This window comes from Ambystoma mexicanum, chromosome 1p (genome assembly GCF_040938575.1).
Source record: "Ambystoma mexicanum isolate Mex_15411 chromosome 1p, UKY_AmexF1_1, whole genome shotgun sequence".
NCBI lineage: Eukaryota > Metazoa > Chordata > Amphibia > Caudata > Ambystomatidae > Ambystoma > Ambystoma mexicanum.
In genome coordinates, this window is record NC_090921.1 from 1,302,022,979 (window position 1) to 1,302,039,346 (window position 16,368).

The window sequence follows — 16,368 nt, forward strand, 5'->3', positions numbered from 1 at the left end:
AAGTTAGAGATCGTATGCCCTATTTGGGCATTAAGTGCGCGGGAACATATTCAGATGAGCTAATTCTGTCTTTTTTCATTGTGAACACCTTTTTACTATACGCTCATCGATGTGGTTGCGCAGAAATCTCTCATGTGTATGAAGGAAAGGAGAGGCGAAGTAGGAGTAAGTATAAGTTGCTTGCCAGAGTCCTCCCGCCAACGCCATTAATTCCTATATACAATGTATACATGCTATATGCTAGGACTGATGGTTGATGCAAGGAGCATGTCTATAGGTGGACGCACGGGTGCATGTGTGGGTTGGCGGTCCTTCCCACACATGCACCCGTGCATTGCTTTTGTTTTAATTGCATGCTGCTGCATATCAGGCCCCGGTCTTGTCCCCATTCCTGGATTATGGCGGAAAGGAAACTATAGCCTAGAGTACAGCAGGCACTTAGGTGAGTAAGCTGCACTAATTCCTACTTTAAACAGGAGCGGCCTCCCTGTTTCCCTTCTGAGGTCTGGTTTGTCTCCATCCCTTGCTCTTGCTACTCTTTCCACATTGCATTCATGTTGTCACTAATGTCCTCCCCTCTGTCTGAATTCCACTCTTTCCCAGTTCTTTTTCTTTACCCCTGCTCACTCAGCCTTTCTTTCCAGTCTCCCTTGTGGTACCTGTAACAGAATTGTATCCCCCCACTTGCTTTTGTTGTGGCGAGTGTGACACATGGAATATACGAGGGAAACACAGAGCACACAAATGTTTGTGGAAAAGTAGTAGATTGGTGTCTAGGTTAAGTAACTGAATTAACTGTTAACCTTATAGTGTTTGAGGTGCAGGGGAGAAGTGCTCAGCCTTGGTATCTAGGCTGGGGAACGTAACAACAGAGAAAGATTTCCCAATGAGGAAACCTGCGTCCCCTGCACACTTTCAATCTGGCCAAGGCCTAAATGGATGTATAAATGGATTGGTCTGAAGTCAGAGTTCTCAAGGTGGAGACAACTGACCCGACTAACCTATTCTTCAAAACAAATGTATGTTGATTTTTTGACAAAATTACCTCCTGTCACCAAGGTAGTTTAAACAAGAATGCATAATTTACAAATGACAATTTTTGAGTTTTGTTAATAAACATTCAGCTTTTATTCGTTGCGACTGGCCCAACGCGTTTCGAGTTAATCTTGCTCTTCATCAGGGGCATAAATTCATTTTCAAAAAAATTTCTACAAAGAAAGAAAACATTTGAATGTACTTCATGCATCTCGGTATATAACTGTTCAGTAAACACAAAAAGATATTCAAAAGAACTCATCACTTTGAATCATCACAGATGTCTAGGTATATGCTTGTACAAGTAACACCATGATCAATTTACAAAATTCTAAAAATTCATCTCATTAGATCATCACAGATAGCTGTTCTGTATGCGGCAATTCATCAGTATCTGCATACGTAAGACCCATTTAGCTCCCAACTGGAATGAGCCTACCTCTATTGGTGTATATACCAAAAGGGGGAGGGAAAGGAGAAATATGTCTGTTTTTAAAGTATTTGATCCTGAGGATTCCTCTATTCTAGACTGATTTTAATCTATTGTGATTTATGTAAAAGAGATTGGCGCTCGGTATTTTAATAGTTTACCTAATTGCTAATAGAGAATTGCACCTGCTGCGGGTCAGCCACTGTATGGGGCCCCTTGTTCTGTGCAAAAGTTAATAGAAATTATCTGTGGGGGATATCAATGAAGGTGCCAAGTTAATTCACCTGCATTTCATGCCTATATTTGGGCGAAATCTGAAGGGTGAGAATGGTAACTTACCAAAAATGGGGTACACAAGGTGCCCACTTTCGGGAAAAGATAGGAGGTGTCTGCAAGATTCCTATCCATGACACATTTCTCAGATGAAATCATTTTTTTTTTAAATGTGATTATTTATTCAAAGCTGCAGGTAGAATGGATCTTAAGACCCCTGTGATGGGGTAAATACGGAATAATCTCAGACTATTGAGAAGAAGTCATTGAGAATTGAATAGGGGAGTGCCCAGATTTCTTTACCACAAACACAGAAGGCATTAATGCCCCCATTTGAATGACCCAATTTGAAAAAGTGAGGTCGAGAGGGTGCTAGAATGCTCTCTGGATGATCCTCCTCCACAAGTCCAAGACCATGCACTCTTTTAGCACTTCACTGTTAGATTTTCTGAATGTGAACAACAGAAGCTGAGTTGTGCAAAGTTTGTCCCTTTCCCTATTTTAATAGCATTGGGCAGGGTTCAGAAATTGGTTACTCTGTGTAGAGAACAGGCATTGTGATGGACACGTGTAATTTACACGTCTTAACTAGAAGGAATGCACCAGGGCAGCCTTATCATAGTTGTAGGGCTTTCTGCACCATCCAAATGAGTTGATACTCAGCTGGTTCAATAAAAGATGGTAGGGAGCTGCAATTGAGTGGATGGGTGTCTTCCCAGATATGAAACACACATTTTCCCTTTTTTTAAAGAAAAATTGAAGGAGAAGGTTTTGACAATCTAAGGAAAATACTTTGATAAATGCGCCAATGTGTTTTCATTTGATATTGTCACATGCAACAGAATGAATGGGTTGCGTTTTCGCTCCTTTAATTGCCCCTATAGGTGTATTATAAAGATAGGGTTGTGCACAGAACTCCAAATGAAATCATGGATGTTGCTACATTACCTTGAGGGCGGGGAGAACCTAAAATACCCTTGGCGTATGCATATCATGCAGGCTCTGTAGGGATCACGCTGTGGCCATCTGTTCTCTGTTGCTGGTTCTTGGACTGGCCAGCACAAACGTCTACGGTTTCCATTGCTCGATGGGTCTTGACCTTCATTGTGGGAATTGTTTTGTAGAGATTTAACTTTGGAAGTTTGTCCAAGTTTGATGCAGAGTGTTACCCTTATAAATAAAATGTTCAGCTCACCTGGTATCTTTTGGTTCTCCTTTGTCCCACCCTTAATGGAAATGACTGCACTTCTCTTCCTTCCAGCGTGTGTGGCGAAAGGAGATCTTGAGTTAGCCGGGCATCCGCATTGCTTACCTTGGTCCCACTTGCACTTCAAGTCCTTTTTGCTCGTTTCATCAGTTTTATTGTATTTATTTATTTGCATTTTTAAAGCGCTCACACAGCCTGCTGGCTTTGAGGCGCTGTTACAGGAATTGTTTTTTTTTTTTTAGTTGCGTAATTTTTTTATTTTTGTCTTAGTTGCGTATTTATAACGTGCACATAAAATACCCAGAGGTTGCTAGGACCCGGGGATCGAACCTGTGTTGCTTCGTATCGTCTTCCAAGGCGAACACTTTGCCGCTGAGCTATCCTCACGGGACCCCCCACACCGCCTCAGAGACCAACTTCCTCTTTATTAATATCCAATCTTTATGGTTGGAAAGAACAAAACTGAGGTAGAAAGATCCAGCAATCTGCTGCAAATATTCACAATGATCATTTTCTCCTTTCTTCAGTCGGTCTTGACTTTTGCTGTCCAAAAATGCCACAGTGCTCTGACTTCTCCAGAGACATTGTATGAGCCTGGAAGATTTAACATTTGCAGTACAAAATGTGCTATGTTGAGTAACGTGCGGAAATCACCAGAGGTTGGTGACCAGGAAATGCTATCAAAAAGGTTAACATTTGAGTTTGCCTGTTAACTGGTAGAGATCTCCGAGGGGAGGATGGGCTGCAGTCTCAAGCGTGTGAATCTAAAATTCCGGAGATCCTGAGTCATTGACTGTCTTTCTGTCTCCTTCTCTCTTACACACTGTTAGGGAGAATTCTCCTTCTAGGGCTAATTTCCCTCACCTAGTGAGTCCCCCAGCAGCTTTGCTGGATTTCTGGAGTTTATTTTTCCACCTGGTAAGAGTTTACATCCTTTTTCCACTCTTAATGTGTTTTGGCCTATGTGTTTTTACTCATTGTGTGATCTTGTGCACTGGAGCACACCACTCCAAGTGCCCCTGTTCTTGTATGGGTTACACAGCACCTTCAGTGTAGTAACCCAGGGTTGTCTTTTAGACTTCCCTCTGACTCCATTTCCCTGAGGCTGACTACTGTCCCCCAGAGAAAGGTAACGTTGCCATTTACTTTACATAGTCATCCTTAACACAGACCCAGTACGCCCCATCTTACATGGAGTACTGGAAAGGGCTAATCTGTACCCCTTTTCGGTCTGTATCTCCCTGAGCATTGTTTCGCTCTTTCAACAATTCGACTTGGCTGGTGGCAGTTGTAGCTACCCTAACTTTTCTACCGCGATTATATTAGTTAAATGTGGTACTGTTCTTGGCTATTATATTAGCCTCGCACATAAACCCGCTTGACCAAATCGTCTTTCTTTTGGCTCTGGTTGGGTTGATTCACCATTTCTTTTTGTTAAAGTCCTTCTTGTGTTTTACTTTGCACGGCAAACTAGGTTCGCCTTCTTTGTTCACCGTCTTTTGGCGGGCTTCTGCAGAGAAGTCCTTCTCTTGGTGCCTGGGTGTCTAGGTAGACTGAATGTGAGGAAGGGGTGTAGTCACCCCCTGCACAGGGTATCCTTGGAAACCCGAGTCGCACTTTGCCATGATTGGCTGAGGTGGTTGTCCCGGCTGGACAACCCCCCTGCTGCGTGATTGGGAGCCAGGCTGTGTGAATGGGGGTTTTGCGCATAAAAGGCAGGTCTCTTGGGCTAGAAGTCAGTCGCCTCTGGAACTACAAAGGAACCGAAGAGAAGCGGAAAGAACGCCGGCTGCTGCAACTACCCCGTCCAAGTGAAGCCCTGCTGCAGTCCTGAGCTATATTCCCTTCAACGACTAAGAGGAGATCCAGTCCGGAGTCTTCTTCCCTTGAGCCTGGTGGGGATAACCAGCTCACCTTCTTCAGCCAGAGATCTTCGCCGTGGTTGAAATCGCTGCACACTGCTGTAGTGGTCCGGATAGCCACCTGCTGAGCCTCTCCTGTTTTTAAGGAGAACACCTTTTCGTTGTCGCTGCTGCCGGCTTCAGCCCTGTGTAGTGCAGACCCCCTTCAGGCGTCCTCCTTCACGACGAAGCTCCAGGAATCGTGGGTCTGCGGGAAACCAACAGGAACAACTGCCAGGACACCAGCTGCATCGTTGGAATAAGGTACTGTGTTCTACTCGAGGAAACTGGGTGAATCCCTTTTTCTTCATCTTCAAGGCTCGTCCTAGTCTTCCCTCCTTCTTATAACTTTTGCTTCCGAACACTGACAATATTCAAGTAATTTTTGGCTACACTGAATCGTGAACTGTCTAACGGTGTGATCTTCGGCACAGGTCTCCGGCGTCACCTAACTCTGGCTCCGACCCTTTGACTTTTGAACTCCTGTTTCTGAGTGTTTCTCGATACTGTCTGCCTAACCTAAATATTGCCTGTGATTTTTGCCTCCAACTCCCTCTGGGTATCTCAGGTGCTAAGTGTGTTTTTGCCCCGGTAGCATTTCATGTCACGGATACGCGTTTATTTAGTAAACCGAACTGTCAAAAAGTGATCGCAACTGTATCCGCGGTATCGTGTTTTGTTCATAACACCAGTTCATTCGAACACAGGGTACTTACCTTGAGACTTACTGTACAAAGTGACTTGTTTAGTTGTATTATATTTAACACGTGGTTTTGTTTGAAGTTTAATAGAGGTGTTGTGTTTATAACTGATGGTTTAAAAATAAATGTACTTATATTTTTTTACCTGAAACCTTGAGTCAGTGTTTGCTTGAGTCAAAGTAATTGTGGTCCCTTTGTGTAATCTCTGCTACTGCTCATATACTCTTGAGATAAGCCTGGCTGCTCTGCTACTGCTACCACTATAACTTAGTAGTACGGGCTTGTACCAAAGGTAAAACTTGTATTGCCACCTGTAGTCTTAATCGGGTGTAGTGGTCCCTAAGGGCACTGCACAGGATTCTGCCTAACACACACGCACACAAGCACACACTCACTCTCTGCTGTTCTCAGCTGCTGCCACTGCCCCACCACCTCCTTAATAGTGATCTTCTTCGTTGCAGGTATATATATCTTGGACCGACGTTTCCGCGCTTTGGATGACTCTTGCACACAGCTCACCTCCTTCCTGTATAGCTTTTGCCAACAAACGAGACGCCAAAGGATCATCCAGCGCAACCGAACTGAGCGCTTATCTGACCTGCTGGACTGGAAGTACCTTGGGCGGGTAAGGCAGTAAGACTGTAAGCGAAGTATGGGAGGGACCTTTGGCAGTGTGAGGTACTGTGAACCGTGGGAGGGCATTGTAAAAGAGGGAGACTTGGCAGTCTGAGGAAGCGACCAAGAGAGGCAAGAAATAATAAGTCTGAAAGCAGAGATGTACAAGGGAGGGGAGGCTGTGAGTAAGGTCAGAGGGCGTGCAAAGCAAATACTTTTAGCAGTGACATGGGGACAGCATCAAAAGAACACGAAGCTGAGTGGGAAGGGACGGGTAATAGAGAGGGACTTCAAGAAGTGTTGGGAGACCATGATGGGACAGACAGAGCAGTGAAAAGGGAATTTGCATTGTCTAGCAATGTGCATGAGTGGACAAGGCTGCGAGTCTGAGAGCATTGCCAAGAGAGAGCCACTGTTATTAGTGCGGTGGGACAGGTAAAGGAGGGGTACCCTTCAGCAGTCTGGGGGAATAAGGACGAGAGGTAGACTATGAACAATGTGGACAAGGGTGAGGAAGAAACACTGAGTGATATGTGAAAGGAAAATGAAGGGATGGAGATAATATTGATATTGTAGGTCGAGAGACTAAAAGCTTTTTATAGCGATTAAGTGATAGAGACTTGATTAGTGTCCGATGAGTGAGCAGGTTTGATCAGCATCTCTGAATGGGCAATGAAGGAAGACTTTGAGCTGATTGTGTGGGTCTTTATGGGATTCGTGTGAGTGGAGGGGGATTAGTAAGGTGGAATAGTGCTGGCAGTCTGAGACAATTGGCGAGAGCAAAGGGCTGCCAACTGTTTGAATGCATGGATGTGTAAGGAAGTGAGAATTCATTCATTTTGTGGGGAGAAGTAGGGTGTTGCAGCAAGAAGGCTTTAGTAAGAACCTCAAGTCACAACCTATGCTAGTAGGAAGCCTGACATCAGAAGGGATATGGAGAAGACGTGCATGAGTTATTTGGTTTGGTAGAACATCTGGAAATAGAGAGATGCTTTGAGAAAAGCTTTAGGAAACATGATGGACTGTGGTAGACTGTCCGAACTCAAAATATATCATGCCTGTGCGTTTAGATATATAAGCAAGCATCATATGGGAGAGCACCATGTTGAAAAGAATTCCTTTCGAGAATGGATATGATTTTGGAATGTGCAGAATTGGGAGTGCTGGGTTGAATCTGGGAGAGTTCCTGGCAGAAGGCAGTAATGGAACGGCATGTTCAGATTTTGGATGAAGTGGGATTCTGTTACACGCCTGTTAAAGTGAGTTCTGATCTGTGGCTCTTTGCTCTTGTCTTGTAGTATTATATGTATGCCCGACACATGGCACTCGCCAAAGCTTTCCCGGACAACTTCACCTACGAGCCCCATGAACCCACTGCTGTAAGTACTGCCATTTCTAATGATTGTTTGATCTTACCCGGCTATGACCTTTTTGTCATCGTAGTTCAGATTCTTTATGAAAAGGGCCTTGCGCCCTCACCATCTAGAACATGAGTTTCATAAAGGGTGTGCCCTTGTGTTTGCACTGAAGATGCCGTAGGTTCAGAATTGTTATGAATGAGACATGTAACATGAGGCACGTTCAGTTCCCATGAATGGCAAGCTAGTTGACTACACAGATCAAGTCTAGCCAGACCATTAACCATAATCCTCTTTAAGTAAGAATCCATAGCCGATTGGTAGGTGTTGTATGACTCGAGCTTGTAGTCAGTCTGCCACGTCCTGATCAAGAGGTCTTGAGTGGATTTAGATCCATTTGCAAACACCAATGACAAAGCATCGCCCACTTGGCGGTGTATTGCTTTCACATGGTATTCTTACAAGCATCTCTAAGGACTTCAGTGCTCTGGCACGAGGCGCCCATTTTGCCATGAGTCAGCTTCTTAGTGACCCAGCTGTTAAGTTTAGCAACTGGAATCCATCCCCGTGCCCCTTCAGTGGCAAAGCGGCTATTTCCTCTTCTCCGATGTCACGAAGACCAGCAAAGGTCTGCCATATCTTGTGAAAATTTGGTGTGTTGCATCTTGGGAGAGACCCCATCCTGGTAGAGCGTCTAGAGAGCGAGTGAGAGATTGCCTCATTGTTGAGTTCGCCTGCCAGATGGGAGGACACAATGTCTATTCCATGGTGAATATACTACTTCCATACTTCTAGAACTTGCCTGTTTAGGGAGGCAATCAGCTCATTCAGGTGGAACACTGCCATAATATTATCTGTGTGGGCAAGAACCCGTTGTCCCCATACAGACTGTCCGAAGAACCTTAGGTCTAGGAATGTCGCTTTTAGTTCTGAAAAATGCATATGGTGGTCCCAGTCGAACCAGTGACCGCAGGTGTCTGTGTTGCCAATGGCCAGCCTTCGTGATGGGCACACACGGGCCTAGGGTGAAGAAGGCATGGATAGAATTCACATCAGCCTGCCCTCTTTTGGATGCTTTTCACTTTGGAGGTCTACTGAAAGCCCTTAACAGAGGTTTGCATTGTTTTATAGTCACTGTCTGGCAGAAACATATCCAGACATCCCTTACACTGTTTTTCTTTTTCTTCCAACATCAAATTACTTTTTTATGCCCCATGTTTGAATATTCAGTTGTCATGTGGGAATTCTGCTTTCACAAAGTCTGATGTAAAGTGTCTGGCCCACTTCAGGTTCAGAGTCTGACTTTGGGGTGTATCCTCGGCACCAAGCCCCTCTTTCTCCCTCGCACTCTTTACTATTTATAGCCTTCGCTATAAAGAAACCTGGATGTTCGCAGAGTTTTTCTTAAGACTTCATTAAAATAAAATGTTACATTTGCAAGTATATATTTTAAAAAGTATGTGTTCCAATCTGGCTTGCTTTTCTGTTACATTTTTGTAAGTTCCTCCATATGAACAAATTGTTGCTGTTTTTATACAGACAGCGATCTGTCAGTGCTGTATACAACAAAGTGAAACCATGTAACAGGCAGCCAACTATGAACAGAGGAAGAAACCTATCACGTTAAGCCTCCCAGGCTGTACCAGTATTCAATGTTACATCCTTGTGCCTCGTCTAATTCTTTGACTATAATGTGGACTATGGATCTCTGAGCAGTGAGGGAAGTTTTTGTCCTGACCAAAAGGTTTCCACAACAGTACATATTCATCTATACTTGAAGTCTCCTGTCTGCCTCTCCAAACAGAGACCCGTGTTTGTAGTAATAATGTCGTCCCCTCGCCCCCTTGTTTTAAACTCCAATCTGGTATTTGCTGCACTCCCTCAGGAGGATGCAGTCACTTTTTGACAATGTGCCACCTACGGCGGTCAGAATTCCTGGAGAAGATAACCATGCTGTTTGCATAGTTCGTCTTTCTTCTTCTCGCACTATAGAGGACTGCCCAATCCGTTGCAAAATACTTTACTCTTTCTGAAAGACTTGCCTGACTCTCCATCTGAAGCCTTCCAGTCTTTTCAGGGCATTGCTTCTCCGACCCAACTCTTTCGTGCCTACACAGATAAGTGAAGGGCATTAAAACCGAAGCAGGCATACTCAGTCTGTGGGCTTAGAGCCAAAGGTGAAGATTTTGAAGATCACCCTACTGTCACCAGGGACTGGGTTTTCACCAGTGAGTGTGATCCTCCTACAACCAGTAACTACAGCAGTACCAACAATATACAATATGAAAGACTTTCAGACCTCTCAAACTACAGAAAAGGAGGTGGTCAACTGTTGCCAGCCATAGGCAAGCCACCACCAAAGTAATCATTCTCATGTTATTCCCTCTCATCACAACACCCAAATGGGCGGAAGCCTCTCCAATCATCTTGTCCCTTGGAAAAGGTTGTAAGAGAAACATTTGTGACGGTGGTGACAAAGTCATGTTTTCGAGCTCCCCTTGGCTCCTCCTAACACGGCGATCTCATCTGGTCAGGCTGGTCCAGGAGGCCGCTGACTATTGCACAAATGAGAAGAGTGCCACCATTGCAACGGCTGGAAAGCCGTTTGATCCCATTAATTTTCAGAAAGTAAAAAAAAGGCACAGATCAATGCTCAACCTCACGGTTCAAATCAAGTGGGTGAAGAAGAGATACATTCAGAATCCTTGCATCACACCAGAACTTTAAACCCCTACAGACAGGTGATTGAATGTATGCCACAAATATACTAGCCCCATATTTTCACAATGTGGTTATACGGAAAGTTTTGGGTTTTCACCATAAAACTCTGGAATTCTGATATTTTCAAGAAAAGTCCTTCCATTCAACCTCGATCCACTCCAAATTTTCTCAAGGTAAACAGCGGTAGTTGGTGCACTTCTAAAAGTTCAAAAAGGTCTACACCTATCCCTAGCTGTCCGACTGGTTGACAAAGACAAACTCTTTAAATAATGCAAAGGTAGCTTTACAGGATATGTGCCAAGTTCTTGGGTCTTCATGTGGACCTGGAGAAATAATCCTCTGTTAAACTTCAACGACTACTACATACAGGCGATGTTTTGGACACAAATGGTGTGTGCCTTCAACGGATGTCATCCATCCACCAGAAATTCCTCAATCTGCAAGCCATTTGTCATCTTTCAGTGAGACAGGTAAACCTTCCTTCTAGGTTCCATGGCATCCTGCAGTTTTACTGTCCTGAACTCAAGTATGCATACAAGTACAATGTTCCCAGAAAATGGGTGCCTGGGAGGTGAAGCTTATGATCTCTGCACACAAAAAAAAGGATCATTACACCTGTGGTGGCAAAAATCCAACGTAACAAAGTCCCCTTAGAGACAACTCTACCAGCATAGATGATGGTAAAAGATGCCTCACTGGAAGGCCGGGGAGCCCACATGGATCAGCTCTCAACTCAGGGATTTTGGACTAACAAAGGAAGACCTTCCAAATAAATATGCAGGAGCTATCGTTGATCTATCAAATTTTAAGAGTTTTGATTGAATCATAGGCTGACTGTCTTGATGGACAAATGGAGAATACGATAGTTATGTTATGGTCATTTGTAATGGGTTCGTAGACACCCGTAGAGTCACCATGGAGGTAAGGTTGGGATATTTAGAAATTGCAGAAGCACAACATGGAGACACTATTTTACTTGTATTTTTATGTTTGTGGAATATGTGATATGGTAGTCGATTTCCTGAAGTGACCGAGGGTAGAAAATTCCAGAGGTTACAAGTTTGGAGTTAACAAGATCAGCCAACACACTTCTTGTGACGGATCTGTCAAATGTCTACTATTAATATGATTAGCTAAGCAAAGGCTTTGATACAGTTTGCAGGGATTTACATTAATCGGGTATTGCAATCCATGGTGCTTCAGCTTCTTTATGCATTTGCATCTGTATATCTGTATTTAAAGCATCTTTGCTCATTTAGCAGGGAAAAATCCTAGTTGTTATGAAATAAGAGTGAGGGGGTATTGAAAATATAACCGGGGAGAAAACTACAGGGACTCGCCCCGATTTAAAAAAATTTAAATAAATCACAGATGCAAGTGCATGAAAATGTAAATGCACAGATGGACCCAATTCTTTAGCTGAACAAATGGGGAAGAATGAGGGCTGTACCACTTTTGTGGGAATCTCAGACAATCTTGCACTGGCTATTTCCAAGGAACCTAGTCATGACTACAATACCCATATTGAGAGCACAGAATGTTTGCGGAAACATTGAATACATTGTTTCTAGAAAATCGCGGTAAAAGGTGTCTCGCAGATGTTCTCTTGCTTGGGGCTATTACAGTGATACAGTGATGCGCAAGGTAGAAAACGCAAAATGTAAAGACTTTGCTTCTAAATTCTTGGATCCCGGATCCAAGGGGGGGGGGGTGACCTTTTGATCGACAGCCTCAGGCACGTTTCTGTATGCTTTTCAACCAATTCCTCTCCTCCCCCAGGGAATAATTGAAATTTAATTGGTCCAAAGGTTCCGATATGCCCAATTTAGCCATACCAATTGTGGTGCCCCCGGCCTTCTGATCTTATACCAGGCTCCACATTTGAAGCTGTTATGCAGTCTGGATCAGCTGGTTCATATTGAAAGGCAACGTGATGCGTTTCTACCTGTTAATGCTTCAAGTGGCCACAAGGTTTCTGAGTATGCTTAATATGGAACTTTAGATCTGCCAGAGGACTTCATGAATATCCATCTAGGCAAGAAGGCCATATACCAGAACATCAAATCCTTTAAAGTGGAGTCAATTTGCTGTATGATACCAACAGGAAGGCTAGGATCCCACTAGATAACAATACAAATGGACATTTACTGCTAACAGATTTCCTTTTTAAACTCTGGTGAGTAAGGATATCCTGAAGGAATTTTAGAATGAGTTTGTCTTGTAACATTTTGCCTCACAATGTGCCTTTCTGGTAGCAATTAACATCAGCAGAAAGGATCAGCGAAATTCAGGTATTTTTGTATATGAGTGAATAGCTGTACAGATTGCCCGCATGCCTCTTTATCATAAGGGGAGGGTGCTAGCCCTTCATAAATATCAGACTTCCTCCTTGGAAAGAAGGTGGTTCTTAAGGGTGAGTGTAAAGCCAGTCACGGTTGGAATGGCCTTCCTTTCTGTGGGTATAGAGTTCCATTGACAGCCAGGCGTGAAGGGGCGAAAGCGTGAGGCAGGCTGCATGCAGCACAGGTTGGATGGGGCAGTTAGTTTGAAGAGGGATGACATTGGGAGAATAGAGGGATATGGGTGGGTACCAGGATAACTGTTCAGCTATATACTGGTCGAGGCTAGCCCACAGAGATATTAACCATAGGGTACATGAATTAGTGAATAATGTTTGCAGTCATAGCCACCCCATGCTGTGGTGGTGTGCAGGGCTGTAGGGGGTGAGGTTTTCAAAAGACATTGCCTTATTGAGAGTAGCAAAAGAGTAAAGGAGGCGGGTGTCCCATAAGGAGACTGAGGCTCTTAACTAGTCTGAGGACCAGGTATCTCATGAGTTTTTGGGGAGAGTGGCAGTTGAAAAGGGTGACCGGTTTTATGGCTGTTAAGGAGGCTATGCCTGACCACAGTAGAGATGAACTCTGAAGTGCAGGTCACTGGTAAAGAACCCCCCCTCCTAATTGTGAACCTTGGGAGGATCAGGCATAAAGGTCATGGAGAAGATGTAGGAGAGTGTGGAAATTATGTGGAATTAAAAGCTGGGAGAAAGATAGCTACAGTTTTAGTGGAGTTAAACCTCGGATAGCACTGCACAGTGGATAGCCGAGGGACGGTTGGTGATGAGAATTACTATGTGGATAAGTATGGAAATAAGGTTTGCTTAACTACATCAAGGAGATGTTCTGAGAAGGCAAAGGAGTGAGGTGTCATATCATGTGTTCAGTGCACTGCAGACTCGCTCAGTGCTTTGTGTGGTCACTGTCTGACTCTGGCCCTATTGGTCACACACACCCACAGAATCCTATCTTTCTTTGAAACTCACAGTAACTGCTCTTTCCCCATTCACGCGCCTACCAACCAACGTATCACTCACTCCCACGAACCCACTTCCAAGTGTTATAATTGTTTAATTCGATGGAAAGGTCAAGAAAAGTGCCTCCTCCATCGCCAGCCATGTATCCAACACTTGTAGGTTTGTAATCCATGTGCTGCCGGCCTGCCCCTCATTTACTAAGGAGCCGGGGCACCACTCCCATGCGACCTGGCTGCAGATCATAAAACCTAGAGCATTCATTAAAACTGGTAATTACTGGCGAAAGCATCGATCATCGCATGCATTACACGTTTCCTTCTTCAGTTGTTTAAGGCTAACCTTTCTAAAGTGCGAAACACACCCCCAATTCCAAGATTTATCAGAGAAGTTAAAGTTTAAGAACACTTTGCACTCCATTTAGAGGCTGACTGCATGTCACAGCCGTGACGGTATTTAAGGCAAATGGCGCAGGGTCCTGTGGGTAAGGGTGACAAAAGGACACCGGGGCCATAATGCAATGCAATGCATGCCATGCAGCCCACCACCAGCCCAGCCAATTCACTGAGCGAGCTGCCAGCCAGTAGTGAAGATACGCTCTGCCTCCTGCCAGAATTGGCTCATTCGGACTGTTCAGCTCATCAAGGGGACGTGGCCTAACGGGGGTTGCTTGTCGGCTCATTAGGCCACGCCCCCTTGACGAGCTCCAGCACAATGGGCTACATGCACCCCTGCCAGGCAGCCTTTTGTAGAGAGCAGCACTCTCTCCCCTCTGCATTTATTTTCTAAAGGCTTGCCTGGCAGGGGACAGCGCCTCGACTTTTCAGCCTTAATGGTGACGCTGCCTCTCGAGCTGGGGAGCGAGAGCTTCAGGCCTTAGAAAAAATTGCTTGCCCTGTAGCGGCAGGGGCTGCCAGGGCAGATTAGTGAGCCCCCGTAGATCCCTGTCAGAGAACGAGATTTCTGAGCCTGCTTGGGCTCGCCCCAGCTGACTTGAAGCCCTGGGGCTGTTACATCCTGGCTTGCTTCTTCTGCGTTCTATCTTGTGCTGAGTGAAGTAGATACGAACTGGTCTCTTCACGAAGTTTGGATTCCAAAAGCAGAATACTGCAAAGCCAGCTCAGCCGTTTAGGTGACTTTTGCTGAGTTGTTCTATCTTCAGACCTTCAGACCTACCAGTGCCTGTAAGTGTAGGGGCTGTTTCCAATTACTTCTGCTAAAAGTGTTGTAAATGGTGATGTTAGTTAGTCAGTGGGCCTCATTACGAGTTTGGCGGCAGCCATGGAACTATTGGCTCCATGGCTGCCGCCAAACCGGGCTCCTTTACCGGGTTCCCAGGATGAGGAATTTACCGGGCCATTCCGAGTTCGAGGGCCCAGTAATTCCTCCCTCTGGGAACCCGGGCCCGGACCTTCCCCATTCCCATCTGACCCCCCCCCCCCCCATAGGGCTCAATGGGAATGGGAGAGGGGAGCTAACAACGGGCCGATTACGACCGGCCCGTTGTTGGCTCCCTCTTCCCCTTGCGGGACCCGGTAAGGATGCCTGGTTTTACCAGGCGTCCTTACCCGGTCCCGCGAGGGGACCTCGTAATTTCATGGGACGGCTTTAACGGGTCCGCCTCCATTAGCGGAGCCCGTTAACCCGTTCCACCAAAGTTATAATGAGGCCCAGTGTCTTTTCGACATGGGGATAGCGATGGATGGATTCAGCTCCTTCGCTTCTCTGTGCAGGAATTTCTGCTCCGATGGGGACATTTGTTTTTCATTACCACCGTTTCTGATCACAAACCTATGCATTGACCGCAAGAGAAGGACAGGTCCATCCTCTGAACACAGAAACGTCTGTACTGACAACACAAACGGGCCCTCTTAATGACAACATAAGTGCATATTATAGATTGAGTGGTCTTCAATACGCAACAATATCATAATTGGAAGTTACATTAAAAGCACATTGCCACGAGTAAGGCAGCTGCAGGAGAGAAATAAACTGTGGTGTCGCCGTCCAGTATATTATAATTTTTATTTAATTTTTATACTGCGCCACACACCCACGGGGCTCAGAGCGCACAATAAGGAAACAAAAACAGGACTAACAAACCCAAAAAGAGGGAGACTATCAAGAAGATGACGACGTGCCTATGAAAAGATTGTAGTCCGGTTTATGGTTAAAAAGATGGGATTTAGTCAATTTCCTAAATTCTTCCGGAGTGTTTGCAGATCTCAAGTCTAGAGGCAACATATTCCAGGCTGAAGGAGCCTGGACACCCAATGTGCTGCCATCGAACATGACGAGCTTGAAGTTGGGTTGTGGCAATTTATGTGAGTCTAAGGACCGTAGGTTGTGGGTAGACTGACAGACTATAAGGCGATCTGCAATATATTGGGGTGAATTGTTACTGTTAATATTTGCCTGTGTAGAAATAACAGGTGTGCAGGTTTTTGAAGCAGCAGATTGTGTGAGCTGAATTACCTTAAATAAACTTTTAATTGTGGCATATTAGAGAAGTGAGATGAGATAAAAGAATATGGCTGTGAGCACACACTTTGCTTAAGTGAACTAGAAGCCGGAATCTGAGATCAGTCTGCAATTCAGGAGCTTGAATACAAAAGGTCTTTTTAAAACTTTTGTTGGAAAACACCATCTGTTGCAGGCATTGCACAAATATGGTGATTGTGTTGTGCTAACTGAAACAAATGGTAGTGACCCGACCCCTCTCTGACCGGACCGCTGCACTGCCCCCTGAGGAGAACAACTCTCCCCCGGCATCAAAACCTGGCTCTGCCACTGCCTAGAATAAGTTGCTATCGGAAA

General features: G+C 44.9%; 1 protein-coding gene across 1 annotated transcript in view; it reads left to right on the forward strand.

Moving 5' to 3' along the window:
- The window catches only part of GYS1 (glycogen synthase 1), a 279,620-nt gene that overhangs the window by 249,610 nt on the left and 13,642 nt on the right, over positions 1–16,368 (forward strand). Inside the window, exons 14-15 of the mRNA XM_069605881.1 lie at positions 6,009–6,172; positions 7,461–7,541. Coding sequence (XP_069461982.1) covers positions 6,009–6,172; positions 7,461–7,541 — 245 coding nt within the window. The remainder of the gene's footprint in view (positions 1–6,008; positions 6,173–7,460; positions 7,542–16,368) is intronic.